Below are 17,989 nucleotides of genomic sequence, written 5' to 3'. Positions count from 1 at the left end.
TCCATTTTCCTGGATTGACGCTTCCTCATAAATAAAGACAAGTAACATTTCTAATTTTTTAACAATTTCTAGTTGTTAAAAAACAATAAAGTTGGATTAATAAGAACTTTTTTTCTTAGTTTTTATGTCCTGACCCTTAAATATATATACTGAGAGTATGTTTCATTTATACTATACTCTGTGAAGACTAGGATATTTCATAGGTTGTAATAGTATATAGCTGGTGCTTGATTTCTGTAATTCTTTGCATTATGGCAAAGTGAATGCATTAAGTTTGGCTTAAAACAGGCCTGGGTTTGAGTTTTAGCTCTGTTACTATCTAGCTTTATGAACTTGCAAAATTCACCTAAAATTTCTAGCTTAGTTTACTTTTCTTGAAAATCTACCTTTAAGATTATTGTAAACATTAAACAGATTAATTTCCCACGTCATAGAAATTCAGTACATGTTTCCTTACCTATATGAAAATCCATCTACAGAATTTTTAAGAAGCCTTTTGTTATAAAGCCTTATTGCTTTCAATAGCTTATTTATTCATTCTTCCTCTCTATCTTTTACTCTCATCTGAAAAGCTAGATTACTGAGAAGTCAACTATAAAGAAACTAAAGGGAGGTACTGGGTAGCAGTGCACCTGGTTGAGTGTATATGTTACATTGCACAAGGATCTAGGTTCGAGCCTCTCGTCTCCACCTGCAGGAGGAAAACTTCACAAGTGGTCAAGCAATGCTGCAGGTGTCTCTCTGTTTCTCTCACTCTATATTCCCCTTTCCTCTCAATTTCTGAGTTTCTCTATCAAATAAATAAAGACAATAGAAAAAAAATTAAGGGCAGGGGAAATAGCATAATGGTTATGCAAACAGACTCTCATGCCTGAGGCTCCTTAGTCTCAGGTTCAATCCGCTGCACCAACATAAGCTAGAGCTGAGCAGTGCTCTCACTCTGCATCTCTCTCAAAAATAAAATAAATAAAAATACTAAAAAAAAAAAAAAAGCAAGGGACTTTGAGCACTTTGCTTAAAAAAAATTAAAAGAAACAGGGTAGGTAGCATAATAGTTATGCAAGAGACTCTCGTTCCTGAAGTCCCAGGTCTAATCCCCCTGCACTACCATAAACCAGAGCTGATCAGTGCTCTGGTAAAAATAAATAAATAAATAAATAACCTTAGACAATCTTAAAATGCTTCATTCAGACTCAGAATTGAGGAAAGGCTTGTGGGGTATGTGGGCAAATTAAGTCAGGGAGAGGGTGAGAACTTGGGTGGATAACATTGTCTAAGAAGGCCCTATTCAGTTGTAGGCCCACAGTTTCTTCAGAGCCCTTTCTGCTAAGTTAAAAACCTGTCTTGTAGCCATCATTTCCCAGGAGAACCTAGCCACTGAATGACACCTGATTTGCTCTACTTTATGACAGTCTAAGCCTAATTCTTTGAGTCAGAGCCTTAGACCCCAGATTTTTCCTCTCCCCCACCCTTCACATACTTTTCAAATGGCTAAGGAAAACCTAGTAATTTTTCTCCCTCTTAAACAGTAGTTGTTTGGTACAGTTAGAGGGTCTCAGCCTCCTATGAAAAGTAGTGTGTAGGGATCTGGGTGGTAGCACAGTGGGTTAAGCACACATGGCGGAAAGCGCAGGGACCAGCATCAGGGTCCTGGTTCGAGCCCCCAGCTCCCCACCTGCAGGGGATTCGCTTCACAGACGGTGAAGCAGATCTGCAGGTATCTATCTTTCCCTCTCTTCCCCATCTCTCTCCATTTCTCTCTTTTCTGTCCAACAACAACGACAGCAGTAACAACAACAATAATAACAACAATGATAAACAACAAGGGCAACAAAAGGGGAAAATAAAGAAAAAGAAAGGAGAGAGAAAGGAGGGAAGGACAGGAGGAAGGAAGGAAACCTATGCAAAGCAAAAAAGAAAGGAAGGAAGGAAGGAAAGTAGTGTGTAGAGTAGTACCTCTTCATAACTCACCTTATCATTATTTTCCTTATGTATATATATCTACAGTAGTAAACCAAATTCATTGTTTCTTAACCTGAGGAAGATTGAATGAGTGATTGTCTTTACTCAGAATTCTTCTCAAACCCAAATGTTATTAGAGAGTGTTTCTGTAAGTTTAACCTGTTGTAATACAGTTCTAGTTATATAGAAACATAATAGTAATCATTTAAAAAACATTTTTATTTATTATTGGATAGAGATAGAGAAATTGAGAGGAGGGGAGAAATAGAAAGGGAAACAGTGAGACACCTGTAGCCCTGTTTCACCACTCCTTAAGCTTTCCCCCCTGCAGATGGGGATCAAGGGCTTGAATCTGGGTCTTTGTGCACTGTAATGTGTGTGCTTAATCAGGTGTTCTACTGTCTGGCCACAGTAATTATTCTTTATTTCTATTTAGCTTGTCTTGCATCACACATTCAACTTAACCTTTTATCTAAAACTGCTTACTTTTACAATTACCCACATTGCCTGCCTGCCTTCCCTGCTTCTCTCCTTTCTTCCCCTACTTCCCTTCTTGAGAGCTTGTTTGGAGGTTCTAGCAGGGGAGCGCAGCTACTCGTATACCCTCGACCAAAGACCGGTCCGTCTTTATTCGGGGAAGGCCGTCCTCTTCGACCGAGCGCGCAGCTTCGGGAGGGACGCACATGGAGCGGTGAGGGAGGAAGGGGACACCCGCCTAGCCAGCCAGATCAGCCGAATCAACCCTGGCGATCAATGGGGTGACAGATGTCGCAGCCAGATCGCCCTCACATCCGCCCCTACTTCCCTTCTTACTGGGGTGGGGCAAAGGGGAGGAGAGAGAGCCAGAGCTCTCTGTGGTACAAGTGATTTTGGGGAGCAACTCAAGACCTCATGCATGAGACGCCTATGCTTTATACACTGTGCTACCTCCCAGACTGCCCAGTTTCACTCCTGATTATTTTTCTTCAATTCCACAATTAATTTATCTTTTCTTTAATGCTTGGAAATCTGTCTTACCTCTTTCTCCAAAACTATCTTCTTAATCAACCTTGTTTGCTAAAAAACAAAAACTCTACCAAGTAACACATATATAGATTTTTTTAATTGATGAAAATAGTGTTCATTGGGAAAAATTGGAACCTATAAAAAAAAAAGCAAATGTTACCTAAAGCCAAGTCCTCCACTCAAAAAGAGCCAACTTCTATAAACATTTTGATGTTTTTCTTTCAAATTTGTGTTGTGCATATAGAGTACATATGTATACTTAAAGATACATTTTTAAAGTGAGAATGGTATTAATGTAGTTTTGTGGGGTTTTTTTCACTTTATTAGATTTTAATATTAATCATTAGTTTCAAAAACATGATTTTTAATAGCTGCATACTTCTTTTAAAAATATTAAATTTTAACTCCCCAATAAAGAAATTTAAAAAATAGATTAAAATATTAATTTTATTTATTACATATGATTGACTTTCATATGAGACAGAACAAAAGAGAAACCAGAGTACCGGGAGCCTCGGGCATGCAAGTCCAGTGGTCTACTAATTTACCTATTGCCCCAGCTGTAGTGCATGTCATTTCTACACTGAACTTGCTCTTTTGATGACACATAACATGTTCTTTGTTAGTCCCTGCTGCTTGAGTAGTCTGTTCGCTAAATCTGTTCTCTTCAGAAGAGGAAAGGATTCTGATATTTATTGATTGCCGGGCATTGAGTAAAAAAGCTTACACGTAACTCTTTGTTTTTCCCAAACAACCTTGTCAGGTAGACATTAGTATCTGTTTTATAGTTGAGGAAACAGTGATTTAGAGAAGAGATCAAGTAACTTTTTTAAATGATTCAGCTAGTAAGTGGTATAGCCAGAACTCAAACCCAGGGCAGTTTATCCCGAAGTTGATGTTTTTTCACCACACCATTTGCCACATAGTACCTTCTAATAAACTCATAAGCTGTTTATTCATTCCATTATCTTATTGGCATTGCAACTCCTTTATCCCATTTCCTATTTATTATCACTAGATCAAGCACTTAAAATACCACTGGTATAAAACCCTAGGCCAAAAAACTGGCATGTACAAAAGAAACTAGATTACTGACTAGAAAATTATTAGGGCATAAAACTGCCCATAGTTTTGATGCTTCTCTGCTTCATGCTTCTGGTCATATATATCAGACGCTTCTCTGCTAGAATAGGCAATATTAACTGTCCAAAGCTATGTCTCTTTAAATAGATTGTTACTCATGACCTTCTTCTATAGTGAATGCTCTAATGGGGGGGTCCCCTTTATTTCTTACTTCCTTCCTTAAAGAGAAGTTAAATTGTATAATTTGTGTCACAGCCTCCTGATTTGTATGATACCAACACATCCCTCAGTATGTCTCGTGATGCCTCTGTATTTCAAGATGAGAGCAATATGTCTGTCCTGGATATTCCCACTGCTACTCCAGAGAAACAGATAACACAGGTAGGATGTTTTGTTTTTCTTTATGAGATTGCTAGTATGTTTAGCTATGGGAGGGGTGTGGAGTGATACATGTATTAAGGATGATCAGGCCCTTGACCTTGGAACTGAAGACTTAGAATTTTTTTTTCAGTGTGGAATGGTGGCAGGCCACGTGTTTGGCATTTTCTATTGTCTGGTTCATGAGCAGAGTCAAATATAGTCAGAACTTCAGTGAAGACACAAGTGTGGAAAGTACATGAGACATGGGGCCAGGTGGTGGGTGGCACATCCCTAGTTGAGTGCACAGGATACAATGCCTAAGGACCCAGGTGCAGGCCCCAGCCCCCACCTGCAGGGGGAAAGCTTTGTGAGTGGTGAAGCTGTGTTGCAGGTGTCTCTCTGTCTCTTCCTATCATCGCCTTTCCCTCTCTTCTTGCTGTCTATCCAATAAATAAATAAAGATAATTTTAAAAAGTATGTGAGACACTAAAAACAACCTCACAGGTGAAAGACCAACTGCATTCAAAGACAGAATTCAGAATATTTTTCATGCTACGAAACTGTTTCTATAAGTGATAACTATTTGTTAAATTAAAAAAAAAATGAGTTAGTCCGGTGGTAGCACAGCGGGTTAAGTGCACGAGGTGCAAAGAGCAAGGAATGGTTTAAGGATCCCGGTTGGGTTCGAGCCCTAGGCTCCCCACCTGCAGGGGAGTCGCCTCACAAGCGGTGAAGCAGGTCTGCAGATGTCTATCTTTCTCTCCCCCTCTCTGTCTTTCTCTCCTTTCTCCATTTCTCTCTGTCCTATCCAACAATAATAATAACTACAACAATAAATAAATAAGTAAATTTAATATATATAAATAAAATAAAAGTTTTCCAAAAATTGACCCTTTTATAGATGTAACACAAGATACCTCTGATTTGAGATATCAATTGATCTTAGGGTTTCACTGGAGACAGAAAAGCCCAAGAAAGTTTTTTTGGACTTCACAGTACAATCTAAGAAGGGTGGGGGAGGTAGTATAATGGTTATGCAAGAGACTATCATGCCTGAGGCTCCAAAGTCCCTGCCTAAATCCTGGTGTCATCACAAGCCAGACCTGAGTAAAAAATAAAATGGTAAAAAATACTCTGGTAAAAATACTCTGGTAAAAAATAAAATGGTAAAAAATACTCTGGTAAAAAAAATAATAATAAAATAATAATAATAAGAAAGAACAATACAATCTAAGGAAAGCTTGGATTTAAGAGGAAGAATCTTCTTGTGAAGATACAGCAAGGGTAGACCAAGGTTAAAAAAAAAAACTTTGTTGTTGTTGTTTTTTTCTCCCTACCTATAATTGATTTCCAAAGGATGATGGGGGCAGGGTTTTGCATGTCTTTAACTGTGTAAACAGCCCCCATTTGCTGGTTGGCTGGGTTAACAGAAAGGAGCATCATCCTGGGGTGAGAGCCCTTGGTTAACTCTTCTTACAGGCACGTCCTTCAATGATGTGCTATTTGTGTTCCTTACTCAGATGCTCCAGGGTCGAGGTAGGCTGGGCGAGGAAGACTCTGATGTAGATATTGAAGGGTATGATGAGGATGAGGAGACTCCAGCCCCAGTGAGTATACTTACAGAAAGGTTATGGTTACATTTTGCCCTTATATGAGAAGAACCCCAATGCAACAGGGTAGGGTAAATCCTAGGTTTTGGGATTAGAGGGTCTTGATAGTGAGACCCAATCTGACTTTAATCCTTGGAGCCAGTTAAACAAGTCAGTCCACCAAAATTACTTAACTTCTTGTGAGGCAACAGTGTTCTGGTGGTGGTGACTTCTGGTTTCCTACTTGATTTGATCAGTGATACTTTGATCTCTTAACTTGTTTTATTCAGGAAGGTGAAGATGCAGATGGTGATCTTGCAGATGAGGAGGAAGGAACTATGCAACAGCCTCAGGCTAGTGTCCTATATGAGGATTTGCTCATGTCAGAAGGAGAAGATGATGAGGAAGATGCAGGTAGTGATGAAGAAGGAGATAATCCTTTCTCTGGTGAGTTTTGCTCCTGTACTTGTTTCTTTTTTACTTCTTATGTATGAGTGAGAATTTCACATAAGACAGAGAGCACATGTAAGAAGCCAGATCACAACTTTGGTACATGTGACACCAGGGATCATCACACTGGGAACCTCAGGCATGCAAGCTCTAGCATGGAAGCTATTTCCCTGACCACTGTGCTTCTATTTCTGTGTAACTTGCCATAGTACCCTTTGGAATGGATAGGAAGCTCTTGGCCACATATACTATTACTATAAGCTGCTCTTTCTTTCATTATTAAATCTTAGAATATTAAGTACTTGCTTTATAGGATGCTCAAATCCCTTAACCTTAGAAGAATTAAAGAGCGTGGTCCAGGGGATGGCACAGTGGATGAAGCATTAGACTCTCAAGCGTGAAGTTCTGGATTCATTCCCTGGCAGCACATGTACCAAAGTGATGCTCTGGCTCTTTTTCTATCTCTCCTTCTAACTCTCTAAAAAATCAATAAAATCTTTCAAAGGTAGTATGAAAGATGACAGTGGACAAGACAGTGCTAGGTAGCAGCTTTGATTTAATAATTAACAAAGATGAGAAAGAAGAGTCTCATGAAAGGAAAATTTTAAAAAATCTTACTTTACGATGTTTGGGAAGTTAATGGGAATGATAAGGAAAAGTATAGGAGGAGATAATAGGGGGAGGGCAAGGGAGATAGCATAATGGTTAAGCAAAGAGACACTCATGCTTACCTGACGCTTTGAAGTCTCAGGTTCAACCCTCGTACCACCATAAGCCAGAGTTGAGTAGTGCTCTAGTAAAGGTAGGGGGAGAGGGGATAGCATAATGGTTATGCAAACATACTCTCATTCCTGAGGCCCCAAAGTCCTAGGTTCATCTCTTCCCCCCCCCCCATAAACCAGAGCTGAACAGTGCTTGGGTGTTTCTGTGTCTCTATCTGCATCTCTCTCAAAAATAAAATAAGTTTTAAAAAGGAGAGATATAATAGGGGGTTATTATTAGATTATACTGAAAAAGAAAAAGAAAATAATTACTTAGGTTTAGTTTCTAAATCTTAGATTTTTTTCCAGTGTTGGCCTGAGGCAGTTATAAAAGAAACCACTTAGGTAAACAGTCTAGTCAGGATGCTTGGGTAGATGTGTGGAAGTAACTAGCTGTGGAGGATCAAGCCAGTTGTGCTAACTCAGTAAAGCCTATCTGATCTGTTTCTTTTCATAGCTATTCAATTGAGTGAAAGTGGCAGTGACTCCGATGTGGGATCTGGTGGGATAAGACCCAAACAACCACATATGCTTCAGGAGAACACAAGGATGAGCATGGAAAATGAAGAAAGTATGATGTCCTACGAAGGAGATGGTGGGGAGGCCTCCCGTGGTCTGGAGGACAGCAACATTAGGTAATCAGCACAACATACTACAGGGTTCTGGCATCAGTACTCAGCTATGGTGACAGAGTGTCCAGCATCAAATTACTTCCATCCATCACTTTCTTCCCAAGCACATACTAGGGTTGGGTAAAGAGACTTTCATGCCTGAGCTCCAAGTCCCGGGTTCAGTCCCCTGCACCACCAATAAGCCAGAGCTGATTAGTGCTCTTGTTTAAAAAAAAAAAACAAAAGAACAAAAAATAATGTAGTAAGTTCCATATGTTAAGGGCCTAGTTACCACTGAGGAGGGAATATCTTACTTGGAGTCATCAAGTAAGGTTTCACAGATGAGGGATTATTTGAGTTTGAACTAAACTTTACAGTATTGATAGGAAGAATTTTATTTAAATAGATACAGTGACAGCAGAAGAGGAGATTCTTACATAGAACAATGCATTTTCAAAGATACAAAGTATAATAAAGGGATCCCCCGCACCACCATAAACCAGAACTGAGCAGTGCTCTGGTTAAAAAAAAAAATGCAGTATATTTCAGAGCAAAGGAAGGTTGCTGGACACTGTGACTTTAGAAATAGAGATTGGGCCGGGTGATGGCGCACCTGGTTGAGTGCACATGTTACTATGCGCAAAGACCCAGGTTCGAGTTCCCAGGGCCCCACCTGCAGGGGGCAATGCTGCCGGAGTCTCTCTATCTCTTTCCCTATCTCTTCTTCCCCTTTCAATTTCTCTCTATCTCTAGCCAAGAAATTAAAAAAGAGAGAAAGGGATTATATTGTAGAGGGTCGTCAGTGACATTTGTGTCTGGGGTAATCAGAATCACCACTTTAATGAAGAGAAAATAATAATAGGGCATTGAGAACCATCTCAACTGGGATTTGTTTTGAGCAGGATTGAGGATAGGATGTGGGGTAAGGAGAAGAATGAACATGTTTATTTAGAGATCAGTTGGTTTTAAGAGATAAAGAGATCATGTGAATAGTGGCGGTATTGAGGTAAGAAAGGAAGAAAAGGTAGTAGATGGGGTGAGAAAGGAGGAAAAATATGAATTTATTTTTTAGATGCATTGGATTTTAATATGCATATGATGCACATTGCCAGAGATAAACCAACAAGTAGAGTATTTATTCAGCAACACTTACCACAGGTACAAAAGCAGCTAATATGTAGTCTCTTCCTTCAAGGAGTTTATATAGTAAGACATCTAAAACAGGCACAGATAATCACACTGAAATACTTAAAGTGATCTGATAGGCAATCACTGGATTTTCCTGGCATTTTGGTAGGCATGAGATAGGGGAGCTGGTTCAAGAAGGGAACAAAGGTCAGTCAGACTAGGAAACAGATGAAAAAGAAAGCAAAGAGTGCTCCCCAGGAATCTTGTTTTTACACAAGCACTGAAAGGGAGGCAAATCTGGAAAACACCAGAGGAAGTTGGGCACTGTTTCTCTTATCTGAAAGAGGGGAAAAAAAAAAAAAAGCATGCTCGGAAGTAATAATAGGTGTAGATGTGACTTAGAAAGTGATGGCAGGACCATAGAAAAATAGATATTAAGTCAACTTATCCCTGTGATCTTGGGAGAACTACTATAGTTTCCAATGGAGAGGATGGGAACACAGAACTCTGATGGTGGGAGTGGTGTGGAATTATATAAATATACACCTGTTATCTTATAATTTTTAAAATCCATATTAAATCACTAGTAAAAATAAATTTTAAAAAAATAGGCAAAAAGAAGAAGAAAAGAAAAGAAAAAAGAAAGCAAAGAATGCTCCAAAGAGCAAGATCAGTTTGTATGGAGACATAGAGGCTTGAACACTTCTAGCTCAGTGTGAGTGGAGCATTTGATTGATCCAAGGTCCATGTGAAAGAGATGATTTAAAGAGGTAGGTAAGGAGCAAATGATAAAGAACATGAAGGTTTGGGACAGACATTTTAAAATGTGCATCTCCTTTGACCCTAAAATTCTATACCTAAGAAATTTTTTTATGGGAATAATAAAGCACCTTGATTAACTTCATGGTTGTAAAAGATATTTTTGAAAGCATTACTTCAAATAATGGGAGAATTGGGGGCATTTTAAATGCATTAGTAACACACTGTTAAGTAAATCATGTTACATTCACAGAGTGTAATACCATACTGCTATTAAAATGATGCTATAGGTGCTCATAACACAAAGTTTATTATTATCATTAGTGGAGTAAAGCAGATACCTTTAGAGTATTCCAGTTTTGTAAATTAAAAAATGTCTTAAGCATCTAAATGAAGTTTATAGAAATATTAAGTTTATAGAAATAAGCCAAAATATTTTTTCTGGAGCTATTGGTGATTTTCTTTTTCTTTATTCCACCAGTGAATATGCATTGTTTGCATTATTTGTGTGATTTTTTTCCCTCCAGGGTTACCTGGATCCTTATGTGGGTCCTTGCACTTAGGTGTGCTTAACTGGGTATGCCACCACCCAGCCCCCTATTTGTGTGATTTTTCATGTAAAATGAAGAATAAACAAACAAAAATAGAGATCACTCTGACAGAAGTATAAGGAATTAGAGGAGAGCAAGACAGGAAGCATATTGAAAATTGATTTCAGGGGTTTAGTCAATAGTGCACATAGCGTGAGGTGCAGGGACCAGCAGAAGAATCCTGGTTCGAGCCCCCAGCTCTCCACCTGCAGGGGGGTTGCTTAATAAGCAGGAAAGCAGATCTGCAGGTGTCTGTCTTTCTCTTCCCTCTCTGTCTTCCCTTCCTCTCTCAGTTTCTCTCTGTGCTATCCTACAACAACAATGGTGGGGGGGAGAGGGCAAGGGTAGATAGCATAATGGTTATGCAAACAGACTGTAATGCTTGAGACTCCAAAGTCCCAAATTCAATCCCTCACACCACCATAAACCAGAGCTGAGTAGTGCTCTGGTAAAAAAAAAAAAAAAAAAAGCCTCCTAGAACAGTGGATTCATACATAGTACAGACACCAATGCCCCTGGAGAGGAAGGATGGAAGAAAGGGAAGGGAAGGGGACAGGAAAGGAAAGGAAAGAGAAAGAAAGAAAATTGATATTGGGCAGAGGGTAGATAGCATAATGGTTATGCAAACAGACTCTCATGCCTGAGGCTCCAGAGTCCCAGGTTTAATCCCCTGCACCACCATAAGCCAGAGCTGAACAGTGCTCTGATTAAAAATAAATAAATAAATAAGTAAAGTTCTACAAGAAAATTGATTTCAGCATTATGCAGGAAGAGTAGTAATGGAAAGGAGAGAACAAAGACAAAGGTAGACTCTTCAGGAATGTTCACTGAGTTATAGATGACTGAAGCTGTAAGTAGCAGGTAAAACAAGGAGACTATCATAGCATTCATTTATGGTCATGTAAGCTGGCAGTGTTGGTCACGTACAAGGAATTTTCTTTCAGTCATGTCCTTACACCTATGAATTTGACAATTTAAAGTTTTGACAGCTTTACTTTTCTCAGTAACTTTCTTTTATTAGTGATTTAATAATGATTAACAAGATTGTAAGATAACGGGTATAATTCCATGTAGTTACCACCACCATCTTCCAGTCACTTGTAGACCAGTCTAGAATTAGCTATATTAGTGGCCAGGGGAGGTGAGATGGGCTAATTCCTGAATGGCCCCAAGAATGGTGGATGTCAGCTAGTGGATGGTGACCCAAGCTTGAGAAATGACATGTTTCTCTTCTCAGTTATGGGAGCTATGAGGAGCCTGATCCCAAATCAAACACCCAAGACACAAGCTTCAGCAGCATCGGTGGGTATGAGGTATCAGAGGAGGAAGAAGATGAGGAAGAAGAACAGCGCTCTGGACCAAGCGTCTTAAGCCAGGTTCACCTGTCAGAGGATGAGGAAGACAGTGAGGATTTCCACTCCATTGCTGGGGACAGTGAATTGGACTCTGATGAATGAGGCTTCCTTCGGATCCCTTTGGTCATCCTTCCCTGTTCTCCATATTAAGTTCAGCTTTCCTCATTTTGTTTGTATCTGTACATTGTCTGATCCTGTAACAACAACACCTTAGCCTTTAAAAATAGTAAGCAAATGATAATAAATTGCCTCTCTTGGTCTTCCAGGGCATTGTCACCCTTTGATTTAAAAGGAAGTAAGCCTTTTCCACTAACAAGAGTCTCTGAGAGAGTGAGAGACACAGACAGAGAGTGAAAGAACAATCTGTTCCTATCACTTTTTTCCTATGGGAAGAGGAAAAATCATGAAGACTAATAATAATCATATGACACCTTGATATATTAGAAACTTTCCAAGCATGGTGTCATCTCGGTTTTCTAATTTGAAAGCTGAAACAGGTTGCATTCCTCCTGCTGCATTAAATAATTGGGCTTTGCTGAATTCTGTGCCACACTGAAACCATAAACCTATTAGGCAAAATGCCCATTATTTTATTACTTGATTGATTATGCAACCACTTCTTCCTAAATGGATTTAAGGCAAATGACTATACGTCTTTGAAACAACCTATATATCAGAAACAATATGTTGCAATGAAGATATATTGCCTTGGACGGGTAGATTGCACAGTGGTTATGTAAAGAGACTCTCATACCTGAGGCTCCAAAACCACCATAAACCAGAGCTGAGCTGTGCTCTGGGGGTGGGGGGGGAGAAGAAGAGGAAAGAAAAAATTATTTTTCCTCACCCAGGAAAAGTGGAAGGAAATGGTAAGTTATTTAGGACAAAGACTCTCTTTTGTTTATTTTCATGCTTTGGATATAGTTTGCATAGTAGATATTCAGTAAATATTTATAGGATCATAAAATCCTCTGTATTGTGTTATTTTACATCTGCCCCATAATAAGTATTCTCTCAGATCCATGGATACAATGGTAAATGAGAGACATAGTCCTTTTACTCAGTGAGATCACCAACAAGTTGGGTGATGGGGAATAGAATCCAAAACATACTAATAAATCATTATAGTACTACCAGATAAGTACAATTAAGAAATAATATATGAAATATAGGAAGAGGTAGAGGAGTAATAATATCTGGAAAAGTCAGTTAAGTCTCTCTTGAGGTCATTTTAAGCTAATTATTGGAGAGTGTAACACTTAATGAGTAAGTCTGAAAATGGCAAAGTGTGTTCTTAGTTTGTACCTTCCTTGTGTGAGAAAGATTTTAAGGTTTTTATGTTCCAGTCCTTTGACCATGAACAGGTTAACTAGAGGCTGAAATATGCACAGGAAGTACATTATAAAGAGCTCTGTATTTATGCTAATGAATGTAAATGAGTAAGTCTAGTGGAGATAGATAATCACATTTGTGTTTTAATTTTTCTGTATATTAAGTGAAGAGATTAAAGAATCACATGTAACAGATAAATGTGATCCCATTTTTGTAAAATATAAGCTGTACATATTTACATATGTCTATATATGCTTGTATATACGAAGGAAAAGATCTGAAAGAACATTGCTAAACTGTTAATAATGATAATCTTTGGGAAATGGGATTGATGAGGGGATTATGTGGCTGTATGTATACTGGATTGGGTATTATGTTTTTTATTTCTGTATTGTGTGAATATTTTTACAAGTGTATTTTTGTAATAAAAATTTTTTGTAATGATTTTTTTTAAATTCCAGAAGTAGTGGAGGGAGGGCAAAATCTAGAAAGGGATAATGGATATGGGTAGGGTATTGAATTTGAGAGCTCTTCCAGATTTAATTCCCCATACCACCATAAGCCAGAGCTGATCGGTGTTCTGGTAGAAAAAAAAAATTTAGAGATCTTTTAAGAATTGATGACCAATTGGTATTTGGGGGTTGAAGAAGAAGGAGGGATGGAAGGTGGCTTCAGGATTTTGGTTTTGGGAGATTGATTGGGTATATGATATTAATTAATTTATCCAACATTTACTAAGTCACCTATTTTTATCAAGAGGTCCGTTAATTGCTACAGCAGAAGATACGGTTTCTGATTGCCAGTGAGTTTAAGATCTAGAAAGAGAAATAGGCATGTAAGTAAATAAGTGTGAGTGATAGCAGTCACTTCAAAGCAGATAGATTCAGGGCCAGCTAGAGGCACGCTTGGTTAAGCACACACATTTCAAATCAGGGAGGTGCCACAGTGCTAGAATTCTAGAATTAGAAGCATGGAGTCCAAAATCCAATCCCCATTATCAAATATGCTGGGTGCTGTTCTGGCCTTTTTAAAAGTGAACACTGTGGAATGTTTACAAAGTTCTGTAATGAGAAGGAGAAGGTACCAGCTCTGATTATGGAGTAAGACTTCACAAAGGAAACTCTAAGATCATGAAAAGTAGGAAGGAGTTTCCCAGAGGTCATTCTGGAAGCTATGTGAAAATGGATAGATTGTGGCCTGTGGAGTGTCATAGTAAATAGAGCATTGAACTCTCGAGCATCAGAGTTCAGTTCCCAGCACTACATATGCCCAAGTGATGCTCTAGTTTTCTCACCTCCTTTTTCCCTCCCTCTCAAAAATCTTGAAAATCAAAATAAGGTCAGGGGTAGATAGCATAATGGTTATGCAAAGAAACTCTCATGTCTGAGGCTCCGAAGTCCCAGGTTCAATCCCCAGCACCACCATAAGCCAGAGCTGAGCAGTGCTCTGGTGTTTCTCACTGTGTCTTTCTCTCTGCATCTCTCTCAAAAAAATATAAGTAAATAAAATACTTAAAATATCAAAATAAAACTGATAGAATATGCAAGTGTAATATCGGGGGAAAAGTTGATGGAGACTTAAAACTGACTTAGCAATACTAATGGAATGAGAAGTTCTTGGTGACACTGGATGATGGGAAGTAAAAGAGTAGAACCTAGATTTCTGACTTAGGTGACTAGATAAAAACGGTGATACCCTTCACTAAAAAGGCTGAAAGATGGAGGAAGAGCTAAGTTTAGTTGGAAGCATATAAAGCATACATCAAAAGTTTAGGATTTGTACAACCTTAGGGCTTGGTGAAGTTACCCAGAAAACATGAGTCACAGAACATGGAATGAGGAATTCTGTTTAAGACCAATAGAAAGGGCCAGAGCAATATCTCAATGTTAGAGCACAGGATTTGTATGCCTGAGGACCCAGGTTCAATCTCTGGCACCTTTATATGCCAGAGCTGGGTAGTGCTCTGGTCTCTCAAAAATAAATAGATCTGGAAGTCAGGCTGTAGCGCAGTGGGTTAAGCGCAGGTGGCGCAAAGCACAAGGACCAGCATAAGGATCCTGGTTCGAGCCCCTGGCTCCTCACCTGCAGGGGAGGCGGTGAAGCAGGTCTGCAGGTGTCTATCTTTCTCTCCCCTCCTCTCTCCATTTCTCTCTGTCCTATCCAACAACGACGACAACAACAATAATTACAAGAATAAAACAACAAGAGTAGCGATCCAAGGCAGTTAGTACAGAATCTCAGGGGTGACTTCGGCTCACGTCTCCTCAGCAGGTGTAAAGTGCTGAGCGAGGAGTGTTTGGGGTACTTGGCCAGGATGCCGAACATCAAAATCTTCAGTGGTAGCTCCCACCAGGACTTGTCCCAGAAAATTGCCGACCGCCTGGGCCTGGAGCTCGGCAAGGTGGTGACTAAGAAATTCAGCAACCAGGAGACCTGTGTGGAAATTGGTGAAAGTGTACGCGGAGAGGATGTCTACATTGTACACAGTGGTTGTGGTAAAATCAATGACAATATAATGGAACTTTTGATCATGATTAATGCCTGCAAGATTGCTTCAGCCAGTCGAGTTACTGCAGTCATTCCCTGCTTCCCTTATGCCCGACAAGTTAAGAAGGACAAGAGCCGGGCTCCCATCGCAGCCAAGCTTGTTGCAAATACGCTGTTGGTAGCAGGCATAAATCATATCATTACCATGGACCTACATGCTTCTCAAATTCAGGGCTTTTTTGATATCCCAGTGGACAATTTGTACGCAGAACCAGCTGTTCTGAAGTGGATACGAGAGAACATCCCCGAGTGGCGGAATTGCACCATTGTCTCACCTGATGCAGGTGGTGCCAAGAGAGTGACCTCCATTGCAGACCGGTTGAATGTGGACTTTGCTTTGATTCACAAAGAACGAAAGAAGGCAAATGAAGTGGACCGCATGGTGCTGGTGGGAGATGTGAAGGATCGGGTAGCCATTTTGGTGGATGACATGGCCGACACTTGTGGCACAATCTGTCATGCAGCTGACAAACTTCTCTCAGCTGGAGCCACAAAAGTTTATGCTATCTTGACTCATGGAATTTTTTCTGGTCCTGCCATTTCTCGTATCAACAACGCATGCTTTGAAGCAGTAGTTGTCACCAACACCATACCTCAGGAGGATAAGATGAAGCATTGCTCCAAAATACAGGTCATCGACATCTCCATGATCCTTGCAGAAGCCATCAGGAGAACTCACAATGGAGAATCCGTTTCCTATCTGTTCAACCATGTCCCTGAATGATAGTATAATTTCTGAGGAGTTTAAAAGATACAGTAAGCCCCATCCCTTTTTTCCGCTATTTGACTCCACCTGACCCCTTGTCTTCGTTTAAAAAGTTCAGCTTGCTCCAGTGTAGTTTACCCACAATGAGGTATTATATAACATTTCTCCTAAATTAGGGAAAGGCAGATTGAGACTAAGTGCTGGAATTTCCTATGGCATTGTCTCAGCTCAGTTGCAGTAAAGATTCAGAGGGCATTGTATAGAGGAGTTGTGTATGGGGAAGCTCAGATGATTTTTGCATGTAAATGCTTTAGGGTTTCCTTGGCTCAAAACTACTAGCTAGAAAGCAAACCCAATCCCCACTTTCCCACTTTTGACAAGTTCTATAAGGTCTATGATAAATGACTACAAGAGCCTGTTGTGTAGCCCCTGTTAGGCAGGAGCTGGAAACTCTCAGCTCAAATACCTCTCAGGCTAATGTCTGAGGGGAGACTGTACACAGTGCAGCAAATTCTTCTTGGGAGGAAAAAGCCTGATCCGTCACCCTCTGCTTGGGGACTGTGTTACATGGATTCTTCTTTGTACCCATTCCTTTCCATTTGGCTGGAATTTCAGCCATCTCACCCTTTTCCTGGCCAAATATCTCCTTGAGCCCAAATATTCATTGCTACCTTTGTCTTCTGGAAAGCAAAATTCTGCTAATCTCCAACATTTGTATGAGATGAGTCCTGTAGTGTATTCTCAGCCTATTACCACTGTGGTTGTAGGTTTTTAAGTGTTGGCATAGTGCCTTTTGATTAATTTAAGTATTTAATTTTTACCTTCTTGGGAATTATTTGGCCTCTCATGATCTGATATTTCTGTTAAAAAGATTATTACTGTCTTGTGTAGAAGTGACTAATAAAGTGTTTGTGTGTGATGATGAGTCTTATAAAAAAAAAAAAAAAGAATAAAACAACAGTGGTCCGGGAGGTGGCACAGTGGATAAAGCATCAGACTCTCAAGCATGAAATCCTGAGTTCAATCCCCAGCAGCACATGTACCAGAGTGATGTCTGGTTCCTTCTCTCACTCCTCCTATCTTTCTCATTAATAAATAAATAAAATCTTTTTAAAAAAAGGAATAAAACAACAAGGGCAACAAAAGTGAATAAATAAATAAAATAAAGATTAAAAAATAATAGATCTTGGGGTCCAGGCGAAAGCACAGCGGGTTAAGCCAAGTGCAAAGACTGGTGGGAGGATCTCTGTTCAAGCCCCAGGCTCCCCACCTGCAGGGGGACCCCTTCACAGGCGGTGAAGCAGGTCTGCAGGTGTCTTTCTCTCCCCACCTTGTCTTCCCCTCCTCTCTCGATTTTTCTCTGTCCTATCCAACAACAATAATAACAATAACAACAATGATAAACAACAAGGGGAAAAATGGCCTCCAGGAGCAGTGGATTCGTAGTGCAGGCACCGAGCCCCAGCAATAACCCTAGAGGCAAAAAATAAATAGATCTTGGACCAAGACATAGCTGACTTAATAGGGTGCACCTTACCATGTGCAAAGATACATGGGAGTAGGGGTAAATAATAATAGTTATGCAAAGAGAATCATGTCCAAGGATTCACCTCCCAGACCACTATGCATTTTCTTTAGGTAGAAGATGAAAGAGGAGAGAGAGAAGGAAGTTTCCCCCCATACAGGAGCTCCCCTGTGGTAGCTAGTGTCAGGAACCCGGGTCCCTGTGCATGTTGAGTGCACTCTGCTGG

At 39.8% G+C, this 17,989-nt stretch overlaps 2 protein-coding genes across 6 annotated transcripts in view; both read left to right on the top strand.

Annotated features, from left to right (window-relative positions):
* The window catches only part of TAF1 (TATA-box binding protein associated factor 1), a 104,932-nt gene extending 91,503 nt beyond the window's left edge, over positions 1–13,429 (top strand). For 2 of the 5 annotated variants that reach the window (XM_060183254.1, XM_060183253.1), the window contains exons 35-39: positions 4,306–4,431; positions 5,931–6,017; positions 6,290–6,446; positions 7,668–7,845; positions 11,536–13,429. In XM_060183254.1, coding sequence (XP_060039237.1) covers positions 4,306–4,431; positions 5,931–6,017; positions 6,290–6,446; positions 7,668–7,845; positions 11,536–11,755 — 768 coding nt within the window. In that variant the 3' untranslated portion in view covers positions 11,756–13,429. Of the gene's footprint in view, positions 1–4,305; positions 4,432–5,930; positions 6,018–6,289; positions 6,447–7,667; positions 7,850–11,535 lie in introns of those variants that run through there. The other 3 variants (XM_060183256.1, XM_060183255.1, XM_060183258.1) reach the window with 2 other exon arrangements.
* Positions 13,430–15,196: 1,767 nt separating this feature from the next.
* LOC103125182 (ribose-phosphate pyrophosphokinase 1-like) lies at positions 15,197–17,156 on the top strand. Its single transcript, XM_060183393.1, has one exon. The coding sequence runs from the start codon at positions 15,300–15,302 to the stop codon at positions 16,254–16,256; it is 957 nt and encodes a 318-aa protein (XP_060039376.1). The 5' UTR covers positions 15,197–15,299; the 3' UTR covers positions 16,257–17,156.
* Positions 17,157–17,989: the final 833 nt, after the last annotated feature.

Source organism: Erinaceus europaeus, chromosome X, assembly GCF_950295315.1.
Source record: "Erinaceus europaeus chromosome X, mEriEur2.1, whole genome shotgun sequence".
NCBI lineage: Eukaryota > Metazoa > Chordata > Mammalia > Eulipotyphla > Erinaceidae > Erinaceus > Erinaceus europaeus.
The sequence above is the reverse complement of the archived record's forward strand: the minus strand, read 5'-3'. Positions and strand labels throughout refer to the sequence as shown.